General features: G+C 32.4%; 2 protein-coding genes across 2 annotated transcripts in view; one reads left to right on the top strand and one right to left on the bottom strand.

The window, feature by feature from the left end:
- The window catches only part of LOC129225206 (kinase D-interacting substrate of 220 kDa B-like), an 87,907-nt gene extending 86,053 nt beyond the window's left edge, over nt 1–1,854 (top strand). Inside the window, exon 25 of the mRNA XM_054859773.1 lies at nt 192–1,854. Coding sequence (XP_054715748.1) covers nt 192–1,050 — 859 coding nt within the window. The 3' untranslated portion in view covers nt 1,051–1,854. The remainder of the gene's footprint in view (nt 1–191) is intronic.
- A 5,088-nt stretch (nt 1,855–6,942) lies between these two features.
- On the bottom strand, nt 6,943–24,333 carry LOC129223816 (RNA-binding protein pno1-like). The gene is made up of 8 exons (XM_054858175.1): nt 24,199–24,333; nt 23,779–23,927; nt 22,383–22,532; nt 17,152–17,235; nt 12,073–12,133; nt 10,105–10,222; nt 7,839–7,909; nt 6,943–7,141 (listed from the first exon to the last, which is right to left on the bottom strand). Exons 2-8 carry the CDS (start codon nt 23,920–23,922, stop codon nt 7,074–7,076), a joined length of 696 nt encoding a protein of 231 aa, XP_054714150.1. The 5' UTR covers nt 23,923–23,927; nt 24,199–24,333; the 3' UTR covers nt 6,943–7,073.
- Between the last annotated feature and the right edge of the window lie 137 nt (nt 24,334–24,470).

The following is a 24,470-nucleotide window of genomic DNA, read 5'->3' as shown; positions in this document are numbered from 1 at the left end:
GGGCTGCTGCACCACTGAGTTTTTTTTATACTTAACTGATTTATACATATATATATATATATATATATATATATATATATAATAATACTATAAAAAATTTCTTTATTTCAATTTATCGTTGTTTAAGATTGTTGGTGCATCAACTACTTGCAAAAATAATACAATAATAAAATTACTTGTTTCAATTTTAGTGCAATATCTCTTAGTGACTCAATGACGGATGCAGAAACCTCATCGCTTGGTCGTATGTCTCAGAACTTCGGCCCTCCACTCGAGACATCTACCCTTTCTGGAACGAAAAGTGACGAATATGATTCAGCATCCGTGACTTCAAGCCCATCTAGAAACTTTGAGATGGATAAAAACAAAACAAGAAGTTCCATTGCACGGCCATCATCTCTAGTTTGCGACTCTGCAAACAATTCAGCAATGGTCAGGAGCGAGGGCTCATTCAAAGGCAAATCAAATGTTGCCGAAAAGTCCGCAAAGAGACATGTGGAGAAGGGAAACTCCTTCAGCCTGGGCAGCTGCAAGTCTAAGTTGATGAAAAGGAAATCTGCGTCAAAGTCCGACTCTTCGGACAGCTCCACGGAGACGGATGAAAAAGTGAAACCGAAGATCTCTTCCCAGAAGACTGCGCCCACTCCGGGATCCGACGCAGATGGATTCTTCTCAGACGATGAGCATACTCCCTTAGTGTCACCTTTCCACATCAACCGGTCTAGTCACTATAATTTACAGTACATTTCGAAATCGGAGAAAGAAAGCACGCCGGAGAAATGTATCCCGAAACAGAGCAAGTCTGACCTCGGACCTCATCGGAAGATCAGGAAGCCCCTCGAGAGGCAGTTTTCTATTGACAGCAATTTGTGCGATAGGTCCAGGCCGCCACCTACCTCAACTTCAATGGTGGAGATTGCGACACCCAGTTCCATGCAGTATGTGCCCATTCTTCCGGCTTATGGACAAGATGTCACAGATTCACCTTCAGATTCTATTCCAATATCATCTCTTCTCGAAAGTCAGCTTCATAACGAAACTGTCCTATGAGTCTGGCAACCTGTCTGAAGAAGACAAATAGTCATTGCTGCTCTGTATAGTTGGGTCTAGTAACTATGGAACACTCTTGATTTAAATAAGAGTATATTTTACGATTGCTGAAAGTACCATATAGTATTGATCTTGCTCAAAATAGGAGCATGGGTGATTCTTTATTTAAAAAAAAACAACTTTGAATCAAACTTTCTGAAAGCATGTAAGAGATACAATATACACTAGAGCCAAATTTCTAAAGAGACAGAAAACGGAAAGCTGCCTAGGCAGCAATTTTTTTTTTTTAAACTGAAAATAAGACCTAAAAAAACTTCTTATTCTTTTTTGCAAATAATATTAATATCATCCATATCATGAAAATGAGATACATTTTTAACTGTTGTACTTAATAACTTACCAAAGACTAGCATTTGCTCACTCATTATAGTAAATTAAGTATAAAAACTAATAAAATAGTATAAAAAGGCACCTTTTCTGTATAAGCATGATTTTTTAATTTTGAGAATTCTATTTTTAAAAGCTTCAGCAGGTGTTTTCAAAATCCAGATAGCTTTGCGTCCCCCCCCCCCTTCCTTTTTAAAGAGAAGAGCATCCGCCAGTTTCAGATCAGCCAGTGGGACCAGCCGTTTCAGTAAAAATTCTTGTTTAGTAAGTATGCTAACTGCGTAAGTAGGATATTCAAAGACAATTTGTGTCCTTTACTGTGATAGTTATGTTGTGGTATTTTTTAATCAATAAAATAATACAGGGTGTTTCAAAATGAATAGCGGGGTTTTAACATGTTATAATATTTATTACACCAAACTTACAGCCACGAGTGATATATCAAATGAAAGAGAAACTCAAACAGTTTTACATAGTAGCCTACAAGTGTTCAATGTAAGCACCATTCGTCACTCGGCACACGTCAAGACGATATGCGAGTTCTTCCCAAACTTTGATGAGTGTCTCATTAGTAATTGCTGCAACAGCTGTTTCAATCCTGTTCCTTCATTCGGGAAGGTCAGCTGGCAGTGGAGGCACAGACACATGGTCCTTAATAAACCCCAAAGATAGAAATCACATGGCATTAGGTCGGGTGACCGTGGAGGCCATGGGAAACAAGCCCTGTCATTAGGTCCCTTATGGCCAATCCAGCAGTCGGGTGCAGTTAGGTTAAGCCAATCGCGTACCTCATTATGCCAGTGAGACGGCGCACCATCTTGCTGAAAGATGAAGTTTTCTGGTTCATCTTGAGTCAGTTGAGGGAAGAACCATAGCAGTAAAGTATCCGGATAATATGTACCAGTTACTTCACCAAAAAAGAAAGGACAAACAAGACTGAGTTTCTCTTTCATTTGATATATCACTTGTGGCTGTAAGTTTGGTGTAATAAATATTATAACATGTTAAAACTCCACTATTCATTTTGAAACACCCTGTATATGTAGTGAATCCCATACTTTAGCAACAGCATAAATGTATGCTAACGGTCTGCTGTCCTCAAGTGACTATATATTCTTTGTAAAACTATTAGTATTAAATTATGTTTTTAATTGCCTATTGCCATTTGGATATCCATTAACAAATAATTTTAAAGTTGGGTCAAGTTTTACCCCTGGTTCAACTTCTGACTAAATTTCTGATAGAGATCGTAAGTATTAAAAGTCGAACAAGTGTAACTGAGCAAGGGCGCCCATATAGGGGGGCTTGAGCCCCCCCCCCCCCCCTAGAAATTGGAATTTTCTTGCTTTTAATACTTTTTTCTTTGCAAAAATGTAAAAAACATTTCTTCTCCAGCCATTAATGAATAAGTTATTGAAAATGTCAAATTTTAATGACTCTGGCCGTGAAAGCCTTCACTCTTACTTTAATGACTCTGTCCTGAAATCTGCTTCTATGGGAAAAATATGCTGCTAATCCATGGTTAAAATACTTGAGCCCTCCCCCCCCCCTCCCCTTATAATTTTGCATATGGGTGCCCATGTAACTGAGTGACAATATAATGAGTGTTGACTATGTAATGTATATAAAATATGACTCATTTCAATAATTAACTGCATTTAAAAATTAATTTGTAGCAAAGTTGGAATCCATTTGGTTTAAATCATTAAAATTCATTGTCTGCTGAACACAAGCGTGACACATTAATACTATGTACATTTTTATTCAGGTATGAAAGAGATTTTAGAAGGAAATAAATTGTTGAAGATAATCACTTTTTTTAGATTTATTTTTATAGTGCATTTATATTTCTCAGGAATAGCCATTTTTGTTGATTATATTACAAGTTATATTTTATTTGCTTTTAATAGTTTGTATGAGAAGTTTTTTATTTTACATTCATCAAGCTGTATATTTTTGTAGTTGCATATGGCAAAAAATTTCATTCATTTATTGTTGACATTTTAAGCACTTTACTCAATGTGAAATGCTGAATTCTACAGTTAAAGATATGCTTCTGTGAAGAATTATGTAAATAAGCATCCTTTTTAAAACAACCTTGCCATGTTGATAATTTAAATATGATGAACAAATTGATACTTCATAACACAATATATATTTATTAGTTTAACATGCATACTTATTTCCCAGAGGCTTGGAAATTAACTCAGTTTAAAAGAGCCATAATTATTGTTATTGCTTTTGTTATCATATCTATTTATTTCTTGTTTCCTGCTGGAAATTTGAAAAGTTAACTTGTATTAGATTTTTTCATACAAATTCTTGGTATGAGAATATGCACATTAAATCAGTTAACAAAATTGTAGTTTATCTTTGTAATTGTAAAAATATTTATTTTTTAAGTTATTTCTTTGATTTTTTGCAAATAATTTGATGAATAAATTCTATTATAAAGTGCAATATATAAATATGTACCATAAATATTGTGCATTTGTAAAAATAATTTAAAAAGTGTTTTGTGCGAGTTTTTAAATTTTCTTTTTGTGAAACTTTAACAGCTTCACAATTGATGCATTTAAAAGCAAAGGAATGAAAGAGGAGTTTTTGAAGTTTCGAGCAAAACATGTGTTTTCAAACTGTTGGATAGGCTATCATGGGAAAAATTATGCTAAATCATGCTGTATAGCAACAACCTACAAGGGTCTTTTGCCACCAGATACAAGTTTCTACATTAATTTGTATTATTTATCACCAAATTTTAGCACTTACACCCCTGTGCTTCAATTTGTCCTTGACTGGTTGAGTAGAAATTTAAAAACTCTAGGGTACATGTGCTCAGACATTTCATTTCATTTTAAATTAAGCAAAATAAGTATTTCATATGAACATGTTGAAACTTGCCAACACATCTATAAGCTTTCATGATGGTTATATAATCGAACTTGCTTATAATCATTGCAAAAGGACCATGATATTTGCTTGTTATAACTAGTGATGTTCCGGATATCCGTATCGGCGGATATCCGAGGGAAAATAAAGATCTATATCCATATTAGTTACTTTTTTGACGGATCTTAAATGGATCATTTCTATTCTAAAAATTTTTAAATATTTGAATAAAAGATTCTTAAATTCCGTTTAAATTAGGTTTTTTTCCCTATTGAAATTATAAGGTATCATTTCAGAAGGCGATTTGTACCTCCACCCCCGTTGCAAAAAGGAAGGGGAAATAAGTTTTAAAAGTATGTATCAGTGTGTCTTTTTGTGGCACCGTAGCTCCAAAACAGATGAACCAAATTTGATAGTTCATTTTTCGTTCAAAAGGCGACTTGATCGAAAGTGTTCTTAGCTTGGCCTCGTTTTTGTAGAACTTTAATTACCGGAGATATTAATTAAAAACCGATTTAATGTTTTTCACAATTATGGCAGTAAAAATTTACCCGTACGTTAAAAATGTTGGCCCTAATTGAAACTTCCAACTTATATATAGAAGGAGCTATAATCTTGTTAAGTAAATTTTAAATGCAATTCTAAGCCTTTAGATATTTGATATAGCGATTTTATAGTTGGAAGATAAGGAGAAAAAGCTCAATGATTTAAAATGTTTACCTGCTGTCAGTTCATATTTGTTAACAAATGTGTGTTCTGACTCGCGAAATTCATCTTAATATGAGTTCGGCTCTCTGGGACATGTTTTGTTTTTTTAATTTAATATTAGTTTTTGTTATTGATTTGGGGTTTCTGTTATTCTTCATTTTTGTTTTTTGGCATCCTTTAAAAGAAGAGACTAAATTATCTATTTACTGTTTGTAAAGGTGTTAACGGCTCTGTATGTCGTCGGTCAGAGAAGTTCGGTGGAATGGGTCAGCGCTGCATTTATGCTGAAATAAAATGGGAAAAATTATTTCTAGCCTGTCCAGTAGCAGCTTTATACTCTTGCTCCTGTATCCTACATCTACCGAGTAAGCTAGAAATAATTTTTCACATTCCATCTAAGCATTAATGCAGCGCTGACCCATTCCTTCCAACTATCCCTCAATTTTAACGGAGATTTCTTCAAAGAGTTAATCATAGTCTTGATTATATTTTTGCCGCAGTTGACATTTTTTGAAGAAACTGCCATTATTCTGACGGGAATACCTTCCGTAACAAATTTTACACTTGGATAGTTGAATTGGGTAAAAAAAATTTTAAGATCCGTATCCGTGGATCTTGACACTAATGATCTGGATCCGTATCCGCTGATCTACTTTTTTAACGATCTGGCACATCACTAGTTATAACCAAGTGCTTGTAGAAAACAAGGCTGTGTTAAAAATCGCCAAAATTCATACCCTTGCAAGGCATGTTTGTTTTTGTACAGTAGAAAGAAGTTGGTTATTTAGCATTGAGCTGTCTTATAATGGCCAAAGAACCATGTTCATTTCTATCCCTGGCTTCAATAAGGTTTGAATTTCTCCTGTCTTACAGAAGGCTTTAGTAGGTGCATGAATTGTTTTACATACAACAGCAAATAGTGAAAAATAGTGTTCAGTTAGTCCACTCTCAATAGCTCAAAGTCCCAAGGGGCCAGCTAAAACCTTCGAGATACTGGTAGTTACAGAGTTATAGGAAGTTCCCGCAGCGCTCTAAAGAATTTGGGGCTCAATGAAAACTTCGAGATAGATTCGCGCTTCGGCTACCTAAGATTTTTTTACTTCAAATTTATTCATTAACTTCTATAATGGTCGGTCTCGGGTTAACCCTTTCCTTTAAAAAAGTATTGATTTTGAGGAGGGGAGGGGGGGGGGGGGATTCAAAAAAATGCTGCAGAAAGTGTGGAGTATCACTACCTGCTTTCAACAGTTAAACACTTCGTCGCCTCAGAGCAACAGTAAGGTATCTAATCCCAGAAATAACTGGGACCCATCTTACTGTTGCTCTGAGGCAACTTACTGAGGAGTGTATATCACTGTTATTGAGAGAGGATAAATGTATTTAAATACTGCTCAATTTCATGCTTTTTAAATTTTCCAAACATTACCTTTAACAGGGAAATAATGCAGAGGCCAGAGGTTGCAGGGTAATATTTTCACTCATTTGCACTTATTTTTATCATCGAACTGTTACAATGCTTTATAGATTAGTGATAGGGTGTAAGAACTCTGTGTGCCTAGTTCAAGGCACAATCAAAATTTCAAAGAAACAAAATAACTAGGAATCATTCAATACAAATAAAGGAGCCTAATTCAGTGATAAAACCAGATATGTGGCGACAAAGTTTTGTAGTGTACAAGAGTTGTTGCAAAGGAAGAAAGGTGAGCTAATTTAACATCACAAAATATAAAGCTATTTAAATAGTTGAATTGCAAAGAAAGAAATTCTTTATAACTAGAAAAATGTGTAGGATTGCTAATTTGAGACTAAACTGGATTGTTGAAAGATATGCGGAAAAGGTTACTTGAAATGTTCCTTCAAACCTGAAACAAATCAAGGTTTATTAAGCAAAAAAGTTCCAATAAACTCATAATAGTCATAGTTTTCAATAACAAGTAAATTTCTTTATGAATTTGTGCACTGCATAAAAGAAATATTGTTTAAAAACATTTTTCAATAATTTATTTATGCACAAAATGTTTTATGATTCATATTAAATGCTATATTGATTCTGCTAGTCGACTTGATAAGTGGCGCATAGTTCCATATACTTTTGAAGGAGCACTTCCTGTAAAAATAAAAGAAATTTCTCAGTAATTTTCCAGGTAATGTAAGCAAAATACATGATTATAATAATGTTACAAAAGTTTATTATTGGTTTTTATTAAACAGGGGTGATTGTGTTCCGGTATTTTTATATCCGAAAATACCGGAATTATGTTTTTTTTTTTTTTTTTGTTATGCTTTCATCTCCCTACCTCCGCAATTTCTTTAAATTACATAATAATCATCAAATATACCTACAAGAGCCTTAAGATGGACACCTATCCCTTAAGATGTACAAATGTCAAGGTAATTTGTATAACACCAGCTCAAAAGTAACTTTGTAACCCATTAAAAATTTAATCAAATGTACACACAATATTTTGACTCAGAACTATTTAATACTATGGCAAAGGTGCACTTAAGTAACAGGGGCCAAAGATTACCCCCCCCCCCTCCCGTTCTCGCTTTGAAACTTTCAGGTATTTTTTGATGAACTCATAATCACCCCTGATTAAAAAAGAAAGAATTAAATTGGACACTTTTCAAGTGTTTAAAATCACATACAAACAAATAGGCAATAAAGCATAGCAATTTTTAGCAGAGAAGAAATTAATCCAAAAAACTTGATTTTTGTTTATAAAGGCGTATTGCATGAGTATGAAGTGCGACAGAAAAATTATAATGGATGATAGGGAAGAGAAATTTAAAACAAAACTTACCCAATATAAGATTGCATATTGTTGTCCTTGCTGCTCTTATATTCTGATAAGATCCCAAAATATGAATTTTGCTGTAAAAATAGAATACATTTTAAAATGTACAACAATTGAAAAAGCCAAGTATGATTTAAACAAAAAAAAAAGACAATTGACAATGGTATTAGGGGGGGGGGGGGTAATCCACTTCATCTCCTAGCCCCAATTCTTCGTAAGAATTTGTTTCAGATAGAGGAAAAAGACCTTAGGTGACAATTGGCTACTGAAGCTATACTGCTGTGCTAAACGCAAACGTCGTATCTGCAGCGGAGTTCAAAATGAGAAATTACGCCTCCATGCATTTGAAGATTTCTTTAAAAAAAATATTTTCAATTCTCTAATCACCATAAAACATTGTATTTAGGTGAAAGATGTGACAAAAAGCCACCTAGTGACCGTAACTCAATTTTGATAAAATGTGCAGATACGACTTTTGTGCTTGGCACAGCACAATACAGCTTGGTATAGGCACATGGGTGGCTTTATGGGGGGCGAGGGGCGCAATGCCCCCCCCCAGTCTTGGGAGAATTTTATACATAGTAACAAACACCTTCCAAAACTTTAAAAGAAAAATTCATATATTTTTTTTCTTTTTTGACTAGTTCAGAAGAGAAAATGAAGAGAATAGCAACTGTCCTTTTCTGGGGGGAGGGGGGGGGAGCACCGTAAATTGTATTACAAGTAGTAACTGGGATGCAGAAATGTGTTGAAAACTACTACTTTGAGCTGAAAGCTATTAGGGCAAGTATATAAATGAAGATATCCATTGAACGAGCTATGTATTCAGCTGCAATACTTAAAATAATCAATGATTGTTTCAACAAATTAGAAACTGAAACAAAGATTAAAAAAAAAAAAAAGAATTTGTGCTTCTTGAATTCAAATTATATTTTTCGCAATCACGAGTGTGTGATATAATTAATGTACGAGTTTGTATGTAGGCGTGTGTGTTTGTGTGTGTGGGGGGTGGGATATGTGTGTGTAGGCATGTGTGTTTGTGTCTGTGTGCAGGCATGAATGTGTGGGTAGTTGTGTGCATGTGTGTTTGAGTGTATTTGTTTGAGTGTGTGTTTGTGTATGTATGCGCATGTGTGTAGCATAAGGATGCAACCTGGAGACTGTTTTCGCTAAAGAAGTAGCATCGTGAGGTGGCCGGTCGACGGTGATGCTGCGGAGGGTGCTGGCGGGAAAATAAAATGATAGCACATCAAAACAGTCAAATAAAAGCAATAAGCAATCGTGATTGCTCAAAAAAAAAAAAAAACAGATTTACCTATGAACTAAGCAAACTAAAGCTTATCAGGGTGAAACTGCACAATCTAGTACAAAATTTCACAGACTGGAAAGGGCAAATGAAGTGCCTTAAATAATTTTAATTGTTCTTGAGTCCTTGAAACGGATTAGATGAGTCTTTGAAATTTCTAAGCAAAAGGCTGCTTCAATTTTATTTCTTATCAAGTGTACAAATTACGAATTGTCCAAATGGGCAGCTTCCTCGCTTTTCCTCTCATGGGAATGCTGTCACTGTTTTGTCAACCCAAAGACAATTTTTGCTGTTTATTATCGTAGTTCACAAAACAGTATTTTGCTATTTTTTCTGAGATTTTGGTAGTTCTAATTACCCCTGCTCTTATAAGGCTTTAAAATGCAAAATTTTATATCTATTTTACAAAAAATCCTCCAGGGGAGAAACCCCTTGGACCCCTTAAAATTGAGTAGGTTGTTGGTTGGTAAAAGTTGTGCGGGCTACAAAAGAGACCCAAAACCTGAAAAAGCTTAGGGCCACGGAAATTAAACCAGCCTTGATTAAAACTAATATTGCTCAAAAAAAAACCATCCTGCCCTCCCCCCCTCCAGGAACTCGGTCCTAAATCCACCTATGTATAGGCCAACTTCTACGAAAAATTCATAGTTTCTACGAACGAAAGTCTTGAGTCTTTTCATCCATAAGCTCACTTATTTTGCCTTGAAAAGGTGGTTTCTTGTAACCTTAAAACATGTTAATGTAGTAATCTGTAATTTTTCATTGTTATTTATTTTTATTAATTTAGAATTTCATAAGTTTGAAGCTCTGAGCATAGGTAACATATACTAAATATTTTTAGTAGTGAAAAATATGCAAATAAACTTTGAAAATATGAGCATGGCAAAAACTTAATAAGAATAGAAAGTTTTAAAGATAGTAATTATTTTTATTTAAGAGAAACCAAAAGCATAAATCAAGACTTACCTATCTGCAACAACTATTCTTGTTTTAGTAGCATTTTCAATTGTATATTTTGTTTTTCCTCCTTTTCCTACAATTCTACCAATTGCTCTTGACATATGATCTCCGTGTAATGTTTTAACTATAAAGAATATAATAAAGTAGATATAGTTAATTTTAGTTAAAAACTCGAAAATCAATGTATAGGGATGCACCTAATACCAAAATATTTGTTATTTCTTTTTTTTTTTAAATTAACATTTGTATTTTTATGCCAAAAAAAAAGTATCTACTTTGTGTATTTTGTAAAATGCATATGCACATTAATTTAACATTCTTAATTTATCAATATTAAGTATAATTATTAATTTAAAATAATTAAAAAAAAAAGATCATGCCAAAAGGAAACGGTAAATGGCTAATCACTTTTTTACATGTTTGTTAAAATGTTAATTTTTTTTACAGCTGCATATTTTATTTTTAAAAATTGACAGTTAAATTAACATATTTAACACTTAATAGGTTTCTTTTTTAGTTACTGTTTCATATTTAAATGATTTAGCAAAGTTAATGTAATGTGCTATAAGATTTAAGAAAAATTGAAAAGTAGCAGTATTTAAATTTAACATCCGAATTTTTTTTTTTTCGTTAAAATTACTTTGAATATAATAATAATGAAGTAAAAATTTTAATCAATTTTGTACTTTAGTGCTTCCTTCATTTCATATGTTTGCTTACCAACTGTTAAATACTTAAATTTGTTTACTATTCTTTTGCTGAATATAAAAGTATTTGGCAAAATCGAATAAGGCAGTATACTCTATATTCGATGCATCCTTACTAATGTGTACATAAGAAAAATTGGAGGAAAAAAACCTACTGCTCGACAATTTTGTATATTTTTTCTGGATAGGAAATATTTTTAGAAATAACCAGTACTTTTTAGAAAAGTCATTCTTAATTAGATAAAAGAAAAGATTTTCCTTAAACGATTTTTTGAAAATTTAAGTACAAAAGGTCATTATAAAGTTTTAACAGAAAACTGTACTGCCTTACCAAATTTTCATACATTATTTCATCAAAAAAAAAAAGGTAAGTTCTTAAAATGAAATGACAAACTAAATAAATAATCAAAAATGTTAAAGTTCCATTTAACAATAACTGAATAAATTATTTTAAAATAGAACTTCAACTTTGACTTCAGATTATACTACTTACATACATTGCACAAGATTGTAAGTACACTGAAAAGTTAACTTTCTTGTCATTTAGTATTTTTAAAAACAGGCAAGATGATGGTTTAGTTGTAATTGAATACAGTATTTTCCTGCGTATAATCTATGGATTATCTCTTTAAAAAGTGCAAAGTGTTTATTATACGCTGCCGCAGCCTTTTTTTTTTTTCAACAACGCATTGAAACTCAATATTTACAGTAGGATTCACCAATAGAGACCATTTCTGCTGCTTGTATGTTTTTTATTTTACATAGCTTGAATGTTCCTCTTACGCAATTCAGGCTATGTAAAATAAATAACATACAGTTATTTATTTTACAAAGCCTTTATTTGCACAAGATTAGTCTCTTACTCTTTTGTCTTGACATTGTCTTTAAGTAATTAAAGTACTAATATCATAACTTTAAGAAATCATTTTTTGGTTAATTTTGATCATACCTTAAAAGTTATTACTTCTTCATATTTTTAATTTAGTTGCTAAAATTGTATGTTAAATCAAAACATTTTTTTACACCGTATTATCTGTGGATTATACGAAGATATTTTTTCTCTTTCAGGCCGATTTTAGGAACTGCGGATTATACGCCGTCCACAGATAATACGGTATGTTTCGGGAAATTTCAATATTATTGGGCTTTTTTGCTACACAGCATCAAGATATGTGTCTATTTAATTCAATATCTTTCATTTTTATATGATTGTACTCTATATAGAAAATGAAAAAAAAAAAAAAAATGTAAAAAGTTTAGAACTTACCATCTTTAATGTCGAAAGATTCAAGAAATAACTCATCTAAACGAACCAATGCCATAGCATCCTAATGACAAAAGAGAAAAAAGCCTATGAATATTTTAAATAATTATTATGATAAATGATAAATTCGACCAAGGGTCTCATATACATATATGTAGGGTTAGTATCAAAAGAAAAAAAAATCCATATTAGTTGTGATTTGTAAAATCCGTAAAACAGTAAAAGATGAAATGATTTTACTGAACTGAACACAGGCCTTGATATTTAAAAAAAATAATAAATAAAAGGAACCTGTAACTAAAATTAATACACGTACAGATATATCATGGAAAAACTAGACGAAATTGTAACAATTGTGAATAAAATGGACATTTACAGTGGAATTTGAGTGAAATTTATCTTACTTTTTTTTTACTTCCTTTTACAAAAAAGGAAGTATTGTATTTGTGAAAAAAATTTTACTAAAAAATCGGCCTTAATTTCCATTTTGCTCGCCCGCCGAATGAATATTGATTGTTTTTTTCAACCCCACCACACATGGATACATACCTATAGACACCTGAAGAATCAATTTTGACGATCCCCCAAGTTAATTACAACGAGTTTTCTCGTGACGTCTGTATGTACATATGTATGTGCGTATGTATCTCGCATAACTCAAGAATCAGGGGTCTGTCCAGGATTTTTCACAGGGATCGTTTTTTGTGAAAAATCAAATAATTTTGTGAAAAATGAATTAATTTTGTGAAAAATCAAATAATTTCGCAAAAAAAAAAAAAAAAAAAAAAATTAAAACAAAATTTTAGAATTTAGAGATGGCACAAACTGCATCAATTAAACTTAAAGTTGAGTGTTTTCCTCTTCTATGTCGAGAAAATCATTCTGGGGTGTTTTTCTGATATTTGGGGGGGGGCATCGCTCTCTCAATATCAATATTTATCTACCATTCTACATTATGTTAAATTATACTAGAAATATTTCTGTGCAGTATTTAAAATGATTGTAACAAAAAAATAAATAAATAAAATTCAGAATAGGGTTCAGCATTTAACTTTTTGATCCAAGACATTCTTAAAAAGCACAGAATTTCGTTTAAAACTTATAAATTCCGTGATTTTAACAAAAATAAAAAGATATTTTTTAATTGTTTACCTCTTAACAAAGCATAATAATCATCAAAAATTCGAAAAATCGGATTCCCATAGCGGATGCAAAGAGATCGCAATTCTCAAAGTGAAGGCATTAAAAGTATAAAAACGGCTTGTAAAAGAAATATTTTTGATAACATTATTTTAAAATTGCATTTTAGAGTCCTATGATAAACATTTCATTAATATCTGTGGACACAGTTGACACAAAAAATAAATAAATAAATAAATAAATAATAATAAAAATAAAAATAAATAAAATAAAATAAACCATCTATTCAGCATTTCAATTTTTGACTCATAACAGAAAATGGAATTTTGCTTTAAAAACTTGAAAAGAGAGTTCTAACAGAAATAAAAAAGACTTTTCATTTATTTGCATCCTAATAAAGCGAAGTTAGCTTGAAAAAAGAACAAAATATGATTCTCATATCGGATGTTAAAAGATAGCATTTTTCAAAATGTAGACATCTAAAGAAAAAAAAACGGTAATTAAAAGAGTTTATTTAAAGTTAATCATCCTTGTTAGCATCGAAAAATCAAAACCCATATAGTTTTCTCCCAAAATAACAATTAAACATCGCACCACACCCTTAAAAACGCAAATATTGACGAACTGGTAAAATGATGAGAATATTTTCTAATCAAGTCATTATAAAGGTTCAACGCCAGACGCTAAGTGGTGATAATTTTGAAGTTGGTAACCCTATCTGAAGCGATCATATTTTTTCCCCACCCATATCCCCCCTTTTCCCTATCCCTTTACAGTTCTAAGTTCGTTTCACAGATATATATTATTATTGTTTATTAAATCATGAGCAGGGAGAAAAGTGCTTACCAATGCCTTTTCAGAAAAGTTTACAACAACACCGCTGCTAATTAGCTGTGATAAAACAAACAACCATTATATTTATTTGGCAGTAGCAATTATTTATCACTTGCAGAAGCATATTTTTTCCCCACCCATATCCCCCCTTTTCCCTATCCCTTTGCAGTTCTAAGTTCGGTTCACAGATATATATTATTATTGTTTACTAAATCATGAGCAGGGAGAAAAGTGCTTACCAATGCCTTTTCAGAAAAGTTTACAACAACACCGCTGCTAATTAGCTGTGATAAAACAAACAACCATTATATTTATTTGGCAGTAGCAATTATTTATCACTTGCAGAAGCATCGCAAGAGTGCAAATTTTTTTTTTTTTTTTTCAAAATTAGCCGATTTTGTATAAGCTGATTCCTCTAATTTGATTTTAAAAAAGGTTCCAGAAATTATCGGTTTATACACAGAAATATGCGTTATTTTGCTTTCAGATTTGCTCTTTCAATAAACAATTTGAAAGATCTGATCTTGTTTATCAGAATTTTGTGAAGGGTCCGTTTTGTTTGATCGGGATTTTGTGAAAGGTCCGTTTTGTTTGATCGGGATTTTGTGAAAGGTCCGTTTTAGTCTTAGATCATTAACACATAGATACGGCAGTGGGCGTGGTTGTTGATGCAGGAAGAACCGCGGGGGAAAGTAAGGGGATACCACGTGACTGGGATGGACACACAGTGGAGTGTTTCGCATAACTGCGTAAATTCTCGTAGGGATTTGAGTAGCGTTGATTTTAATTTTTTATCTTCGGCCAGAAATGTTTTGGAACATTTTTTTTCTGTGACCCGCAAGCGCATAGTATACTGATTAATGGATTTTTTTTCTATTTTATTTCTACTGTAAATTGTTGAGTTACGCCGATTTAAAAATGGTTCTAAAAGTTCGCTTATTGAGAAATAGAGTTACTAATTCACCCACGTTTTCGAAAGAGGGTAAAATGCAGAGAAGTTCTTTATGATGAATGAAAATTGTTTTTATTTCCCCTCGCTCTCTCTCTTTTTCCGTTTGTAATGCAAGATAGCTTTATTACTATTAACTTACTATTTCATGCTTTCAAGAAATGAATAAAATATTAATTTTGTGAAAATGATGTTAAAAGTTTCAAATGGTAATGTATTTCAAACTATTTTTAGCCTATCTTCCCCGCAAAAGTTTTTTTTTTAAAGGAAAATTAATGAAATAAATAAAGGCTTAATCTAATCAAAAAACATCGCTAAAACAGGAAGAAAATTTTCAAAAATAAATTAAAGAAAGGCGAAAAAAAATTTGCAATTTTCCCCCTCTAACTTTATGTGTTTGAATCTTGTTTGTATTTTCCTTATTCAGCAAAGTTTTTTTTTTCTTTTCTTTCAAAAAAATATGGATCGCTCGTTAATCGCGAAAATTTTAGCTACTCTAAACATATTTTTAATATTTTGGGTTCGGAATTAAAAAAGGTATATTTACGAAATTCGAAATGCAATTTCCCGTACAGTTTACAAGTTAGAGATAGGCTGATTTTATAGAGAAGTGCATTCATAGCGTAAATATTTTTATTGCGTGTAAAAGTGGTTAGTGAGATGAAAAAAGTGTTAATTTTATTTTATAGGACGGGGAAAAAAAAGGTTTTTATAAAACAATTGTTTGAACCCCCCTCCCCCCCCTCAGTTGATACCCTTCTGGGGGAGGGGTGGATTTATACACGAAATGCCATTAAGAGTCACTGAAAAATGTAAATACTGAAATTCAGATATGTTTAAAATCATATTTCATGTCTAAAATGCACTGACATCACTACGGGGGAAGCGTTTGCGTGGGGGGACGCTCTTTTGGGAGGTGATACCTAAAATGCATTTAAAAGTAAAACCTGTGTGCCAAATTTGGTAAAACTCCCACGCAAATTTTGTATTTGTATAAAGAACAAACACCTACCCACACGCAAACATACATCCATTTATATATATCTTTTTCTTTCGTTCTTTTTTTTTTTTTGCTAAGTTAGACGCTATTTTTTATCGAAATACTTCTCAATTTCCACTATAATTCTTTCAACTTTCGAATACCATTAGCTCCTCTGATATTCTTCAACGTTTATAATTGTTTAGAGAAAAAATGTCGTGGCAATAAAATTAATTGTAACACAAGATTCAAAAAAATTTCTTTTTTTTTTATTTTCCAGTTATTGGTTTTTGAACAAGATTAGTTTTGTGCATTTGCCGCGTACTTTTGGTGCACTTCGGGATTCATTGATGTTTTTTACGTAATGATACATTCGTATCCTTAAATATTTTTCGGTTATTAATTTTGTTAGTTTATATATATGATTTTCTTCAGGTTCGTACTCCAACACATGCTTTTTCATTGCAATTGTGTGCACAGCAATACGGCATGTTATTCAGTTGGACTCTCTCCTACTAGAATAGAGACATGGGAAGAAAACCCCTGAAATCCAAATGACCGAATCACGTGGTAGAGAGCGGCGAAACTGTTTGATCTTCTCCCCGGGTCGTAAAACTTGTCGTCCTTACTCCTGCATCAGCGTATACAATAGCGACTGAATGGAATGGCTCGTCTATCTCTTAATGGTCTAAGGTTTTAGTTGATCGGATTTTTGTGAAGGGTCCGTTAACGGACCCAAATATCCTCTGGCCAGACCCCTGAGAATGGTATGTCCTAGAAAGTGGAAATTTGGTACATAGACTCCAAGTGGTGTCTAGTTGTGCACCTTCTCTTTTGGTTGCATTTGGATATTCCAAAGGGAGTCTTTTACACCTTTTGGGGGTAAAATCATTGTTAATTTCAATGTAAACTCAAGCAGTGCTATAATTTGACCAACACTTTTGGTTTTAATTTGGCCATATTTAGAGAGTTAACCATTGAATCACATTAAAACTGCTAATATTAGGAAAATGTATCTGTATAAAACTTTTTCTTTGCTTTGGTTAAGCAGCAGACTTAGAATAAGTGTTTTTTTGCTCACTCCTAGGCACTATTATCTTTAAATTGGAGTAAAAGGAAGTCATGTGATGCACACATCAGCTCGTTTTACTTTGTACAAGAGAGTAAAACAAAGACTTACTTCAACTTCAAATCCCAAAGTAAAGGCTTGTATGAAATCTGTTGCTTTCTGCAATGAAGCTATATCTTTTGTTTCTTTACAGCTCTAAATAGCAAAAATATTTAAGTGTTACAAAATGTAAATAGTAATTTTTAAAAGGTTAAAAAAAATCACAAATAAAACAATAAGCATAAAAATGTTAAATTGAATATTTACTTACAGAGTGATTTTACAATTACACTAATTTAACTTACATTGGCACATTATGACTCACTATTAACATTGACTAAAAACAAATAAGGCAGATCCCCAGAACTGTCCAGAACAAATGAGAAATTGAAAATCTTGGCTAAACTGTTATACAAAACTAAAAAAGTAGATACATCACTAAATAGTTGGCAGATAGTTAATTTATTACTGCTTGAATTAGTTAATTTTTTTCTACCACTTTTAGTTCTCATTCATGTTTATTTAAAAAATTTTGTTCATTCTGATAATGGTTACAAGAAAGATAACAGTAGCTTTCTCTTTTTTCATTTTGAAGGGACACTGGGTTCACTTCAAGTTAAAAAAAAATTCCCAGACTTTCTCCAGGTCGGTTTTTAGAAAATTCCGCTTCATTCAAAATTAAGTTTAAATAGCAATATTTTCAAAAAATAAAATTGTTTAAAGTAGCCCAATGCGGAAGAACTGAAATTTTCCCCCTTAGATTTAAAAAAAAAAGTATCTTGGATTTTTTTTTTCTTTCTCAAAATTTTAATTTTTTTTTTTTTTTAAGACATTGTTCAAAATAGTTTTAATTGATTTACTAATTGTTGAAAACAAAGTACTTTCAACTTATTTTAGCTTTTTTTCGATGCCACATGTCATGCGTAAAATTAGCGTTTTGCTGTAGTCGCACAGCAATCTTATAGCACCCGCTTTTGGTTTTAATTATTCTGAGAGCAAATTTTACAAACAATAACTTTTGATACTTTTTATTAAAGTAAGGAGCTTTACGATGCTATTAAATTTTGACGCTATATTGGTCAAATTCAAAGCATGAGTGGAACTTTAAAATATAGTAGTTTCTTAACAAATATTACCATTTTTACATGAATAACTGAATTTTTACTGTGTTTCAAAAAAAAAAAAAAAAGCTTTGATATTCAACATAAAATACTGTTATGAATTATGATGCACAAAATCAATGGGAAAGAGAGGCACCAAACGAAACGTACCATATGTACAGCATGTAGTAATAATAAAATGCAATACTGTTAAAGTAACATACAGTAGATACAATAATTGTATTCAATGCACCTTTTAGTTGTTCAAGCATATCAAAAAATTTTATTTTTTTCTGCAATTATCTGAAACTTTCTTTTTTTCTTTCCACTTTCATACTTTAGATAAAAAGCGTGCTATGGTGAAATTATGTTTCATCAACTTCATATTTTGAATTTAAAAAAATAAAATAAGTGAAGGATGAGAAGTGTTTATTTGCTGACAGGGTGTAACTTTTGCTTCCAATGAAGCTAAAGAGAAAGCCCATTAAAATTTATATTTAGTAACCAATAACGAAAGCAATACCTTAAAGTAGAAAGCACACCGATTCCGTTTCGAAAATTTTCTTTCTGCGTGCGAGGAAATCGTGCTAGCTCCAAAGTTTGTTTTTTGTGGAAAAACTCACAATTTAGCCATTTCGCGTTAGTCGAATCACGTTAGAGCAAGAGTCGACTGTAATAATCTTTATGAATTTGTTTTTGGTGGATTTTAAAAATGAAACCTACAATTTTTATTTCTGGCCGCTGGCCTGTCGTGCAAAATCAGCAATTTCACTGTTTTGAGAGCAGAATATGACTACCTTTGGGATATACACGAGACTTTAGCGTGTTTTCAGAATCAAAGCTTTTGCATTTCTATTTTCTGCGCAGGCCAGTGCAAAATCGGCAAATTTCATTGTTTTGGGAGCAGAATGTAGCAGGATTTCAAAATGGGTGCAGTTGGGGCAGATTTTCCACTCCTGTTTCACATGCATTTTTTACATTTACAGTTATACTTTCAGCTATAGTTTAAATGCATGTGATTGTTGTTGATATTTTTAAGCTATTGCATACATTAGCATCGCTTTAACCATGCTTACAGATTATACGCGAATTTGCTTATCCGCGGTTAATGTGCACCTTATTCTGCAGATAATCTGAAGTTTACCATAACATCATTAACCAATAAGTACTGATTGAAAATCCTCCCTTCCTCTGATTTTTCTCTAAATTTGATGTAATCTAAAATAAAAAAAAATACTGTGTTTTCAACCAAGTAATTGCTGACAGTTAAAAATTTTGAACTTTAAAACTGAAAAAAAAAAAATATTTTTCAATGTTTTTTAAGGGAAAAAGTTTTGGATTTCAGGATTTCGAAATTTGGGTCTCATACTGTATATTTGTTTCTGGGTGTGCTACAATAAGTTTCAGAAACAATTCAATTTCAATTCAAAACCATCATTTTTGTAGGGCAATTAATTCATTGACAGCTAACGCCAAAAATACTCAAGTTTTGTACAGTCGATTCGCGCTACAATGCGATTCGACTTATGCGAAACGGCTATAACGCGAGTTTTTCTCAAGAAACGAATTTTAGAGCTAACGTGAATTTCTCACCCGGAACATGAACGTTTTCGCTAAGGAATCGTTAAGCGTACTATCATCTTCAATACTGGCTACTAAATATCAGTTTCGTGAAAGGATTTCCTCCCTATAGCATCACTGAAGTGCGAAAGTTTAAACACAGTACTAGTCAAATCATTGCTTTGATACTGGATACAAACAACACTACTCCGTATTTTCCACTCTAAATGTGAAAGTTAATTTGACATAGTAAATATTCCTAAGCGTGCTGTGTCATCTTAAGCTAGGGAAGAGAAAGTTCCTTAAAAGAAAATCTGAAGAACCTCGATATGCAGAACAACATTGTTATCGATCGGATGAGTTTCAAAGTACCAACCATCATCATCTTCAGTTTTTAGTTATAGTAATTATTATTACTTTATCCACTGCAGAGTAGTGTAATAGTATGACATTTCCTAGTTATAATAATTATTGCACACTGTACATGCAGTATTGCACTTTGTCTCTCCCTCCTAGTGATCATTCATTTTGTACATCATAACAGTTCATAGTTAGCATAGTAAGCATAAGTTCAGTTTTTTATGTGGAAAACATTGTTATATACTTAAGGAATGGTTTAAAGCAGTCTAAAGGGTGTTTACAAGTTACTTAAGATAATTTTTTATGTTTATCAAAACGTCGTTTTCATAACCTTTTCCACAACGTGAAATTTCGACTTACGCGAGGGGGTCTTGAAACGCACCCCTCGCGTAAGTCGGGACTCGACTGTAAGCATTTTTATACTTTCAGATCAGTGATGTGCCCATCAATTTTTCTGAAGGTATACTCCCAGTAATCCATTACGCACAATACGTACACGGATCTCTCATTTTACAAAAAAAAAAAAAAAACGTGCTTTTTTAGGTCCAGGGTAGTTAGTTTCAAAAACATTTATCTTGAAGCACTTTTTTAATCACAAAAAATATAACAGATTTAATAGTGAAATTTAAATCATTTAATGTTTTTTTAATAGGTTAAAAAAAAAGTTTGTAAAAAAATATATAGCATTCATAATCTTTTGATTCACTGTCAGAGTATTTCTTGTATCCTCCGTTCAGGATTTAATTAAGTAATCGAATTTCCTATAGACGGCAATACTGGCAGCTCATTAGAAAGGTTTAGAGTCACACAGGGGCATAGCTAAGGGGGGGGGGTTCGGGGACAAACCCCCCCCCCCCCCCCGAAACGTTAGTCTCAAAAAAAAAAAAGAGAGAAGAGAAAGAAAAAAAATCAAAACGACTTTTTTCTGAGTAACAAAGGTCAAAAATTCACTTTGCCCCCCCCCCCCCCCCCAATGCCATTGAAAATCTCCATGTGTGACCCTCAAGCATAAGACGCCTCCCTCTGCTGCGACAATTTTTTGATAATTGAGTGAAATTTGACACTTTGCTTTAGAAATGAGACTGATTTGTTAAATCCACGTATATGCAGCCTTTCTTTGTCGTAGATTCTGTAAATTGTTAAATATGTTTAATTTTATGAGCCGCGCAGTGAGAATACAGTCATATTTCATTGCATACAGTCGAATCTGTATATTTCGAATTTCACATTAAAGGAAAAAATCGAGATAAAGAGGTTTTGAAATACGGGGTCTTAAAGAAATTTTTTATAGAAATTTGAAATATGATGATGAAAATTTGAAATCGATAATAAAGACAAAATGGGCTCTTGATTAAAATTTCTCTTTATTAGTTTTGTTAGGTACTTATTCTATTTTACATTATTAAGTGCTTTATTGCTAGTTTAAGGAATCATTTTGACAGTAAAAGAAACTTTAAGCATATCTTTTTCAAGAAAAAGTCTTTTATTGCTTTTTGGTCCCTGATTTTTTTTTTTTTTGGATTCATTATTTATCCTCTTGAGGTTAACAATATATTATATATATATATATATATAAGAAGTAACCCCCCCCCCCCGAAAGTCAGGTCTAGCTACGCCTCTGGAGTCACAAGTTAGCCCTTTTCAACTCTGGGACTTCATAGTGAAGCTAAAGAAAGATGTGCATTTTTTAATCAGTTCAAATCGTGTTCCTCATACAAGATGCAATGTTTACTTAAATGAAAAGTTTAAAAATAACATTTAAAATATATATTTACTACCCGTTACCCTCCGTTCACATCAAAAATTTTAACTACAAAAGAAAGTTACAAAATAACCAATAAAGAATGTGACTAAGTATGTGAGAGTTAAAAACAAGCCTAAAAGGAGCAATATAAAGTAACTTTTTAAAAAATTGAAGATTTTTTCTTTTTTCATGAATTCCAACTTCAAAAACCTACGTTTTTTGAATAATGACCCTATGTGATCATATACAAAGAATGGCATAATATGAAAATTTATGAAGCTTAAGGGTATACGCTATATGTCTAAAAAATGTTTGACAGTAATACAACGTATATGGAGAACCTTATGGGCACACCATTGTTTCAGATACAAAATTACATGTTCAAGTTATAATCATATTGCATTACATGAGTTTCAATTTTAATCCTCTCATTCATCTCCTCAGAACAACAATAAGACATCTAAATACCAGAATAACAGTATGATGTCCTATCATTGCTCTGAGGCAATGATATGATCCAACGAACCTAAATTACATACCCGAATTTCAACCATTCTCGTTTTTAGGTTGAATCTTATATTTAGATTCAAATGCTGAACAACGGTAGTGAAGATTTTCATCCAGTTTTCTTTCAATGGCCCATATCGGTTTTGAGGAACAGGAATTTTTCGCATTTCTTCACTGCCAGCCTAAAAAGAATTTATTTTAATGTTAAGAAAAATTCAACAGAAGCCGTCAGTCATCAATTCTTAATTTTAAGAATAACATATTTCACACACAATTATTGGAAGAGGAAAAAACTTTTTTAACAGTTCATTTTTCCAATGTGGAAGAATACAAAAATAACTTCTTTAATTCCAACTATTTTCTAATTAAATACAATTAACAGTGTTAGAAATAGGCAATACACATAAAATTTTGGAATACAGACATCTTTTTTTTCCCCAACTGATTCAACTGAACCACAATACATTGTGATCACAACTTCAAGTAAAGTGACAAAATGAAGCACTTTTTTTCAAACTTTTGAGATTAACAAGTGCATGTTTGTTTTATTTCAACTGTACAATTTTTGTCTTTTTTTTTTTTTTTTTTGAGCAATCACGATTGCTTATTGCTTTCATTTGACTGTTTTGATGTGCTATGATTTTATTTTCCCGCAGCACCCTCTGCAGCATCACCATCGACCAGTTCCTCACGATGCTGCTCCTATAGTGAAAGCCATCTCCAGGTTGCGTCAATATCCTACACTTACACGCATACATGCATGCACGTACAAACAAACACACACACACACACATACACCTACACACATGCATACATACAGACAGACAGACACCTACACATACACCTACCCACACACTCATGCCTACACACACATACACATTCCCCCCCCCCCCCTACCACAAACACTAATACACCCAACTACCCATACCTGCACACAGACACAAACACACACGACTACATACACACACACACACACTCGTGATAGCGAAAAAAATTATTTGAATTCCAGATGTAAAAATTCAATTTTTTTTTGTCAAAAACTCTAACTAGATTCTTTATTTTGATGTCTGGAGAACTTAATTTTAGTGTCATCATGACACCTACATTTAAATTTGAATTTTTATCACTGACAATTATCACATAAAAAATTTAAAAAACTGCTCAACCTAACCTTGGCATGCTTTACGCAAGATGCAGCTTCAAATATTTTGCATTACAATACATCACATAGCAGTAATCTATCTAACCACTATGTTTTATTCAACTTAACCCATATTTTTCTTACAATACTTATATATATAAAATTGGTTACATTTTTGAAGAACTGCAAATTTTATTACCAACCTCAAGTTGAGCAATGTATTAAATACACATACATATATATTATGCAGAAGTAACAATACAGTATTTAACTATTTCAAGCAGTACCAATAAAGCTCTCTTAGCTGGTGGAAAATATGGCCTATCAGCTTTCGCACTGTCAACTTCCATGCTGCTCTGCTGTTTTCTTTTTTTGGTTGTAGGGACAGACCAAGCTCCTTCATTTGTAGATTGATTATTGTTGCAATCCATATTAGCTGCACATAAAAACGATAATATAAATTATTCGAATTGCCACGAACTCATTAACATAAAACGAAAACTAGACCAGAAAATGAAAGAACGAAGGATTAATAAATGATGTAATACTTCATGATGATAAATCGTAGTGTATAAAACAGCCAAATAATGAAATATTTTCGTAAAATTAATACAAATAAAGCTGGAAATTTGAAATGGATCAAATACGAAAAAAATATAATCATTTTGTGAAACAAATGTACAAATAAATACAACAAAGTATCCAACCTTGCTATTAAAATTATTTTTTCTCGGATGTAATAACTGTTATTGAAAATAAGACTGAATTTGATTTATCAATACAAATCATAAACATTAGTTTTTGACACCATGCCGTCGTGAGGAGGAAAAGAGTTGCCAGTCACAGTTATTTAATATTTCGCAACGAGGATTGCGTTCGTAAAGGAAAACCAGGGCCGTGGTAGCCCGATCCGAAGAGTGTCGGATTGAGGGCCGGAGCGTCCTGACCTCGAACCTCGATGGTGGAAGACCCACCGTTC

This window comes from Uloborus diversus, chromosome 6, assembly GCF_026930045.1.
Source record: "Uloborus diversus isolate 005 chromosome 6, Udiv.v.3.1, whole genome shotgun sequence".
In the NCBI taxonomy this organism is placed as follows: domain Eukaryota; kingdom Metazoa; phylum Arthropoda; class Arachnida; order Araneae; family Uloboridae; genus Uloborus; species Uloborus diversus.
This window is presented reverse-complemented; position numbering and strand designations above follow the sequence as displayed.

What these genes read in the sequence shown, in the direction of transcription:
- LOC129223816 (XM_054858175.1), bottom strand. Translation starts at nt 23,922, where the DNA reads ATGGATTGCAACAATAATCAATCTACAAATGAAGGAGCTTGGTCTGTC. An exon ending in CTTTGGGATTTGAAGTTGAA is followed by an intron (nt 12,134 to 17,151) that starts GTAAGTCTTTGT and finishes TTTTGTCATTAG; the next exon opens with GATGCTATGGCATTGGTTCG. An exon ending in AGAATAGTTGTTGCAGATAG is followed by an intron (nt 7,910 to 10,104) that starts GTAAGTCTTGAT and finishes CTATTTTTACAG; the next exon opens with CAAAATTCATATTTTGGGAT.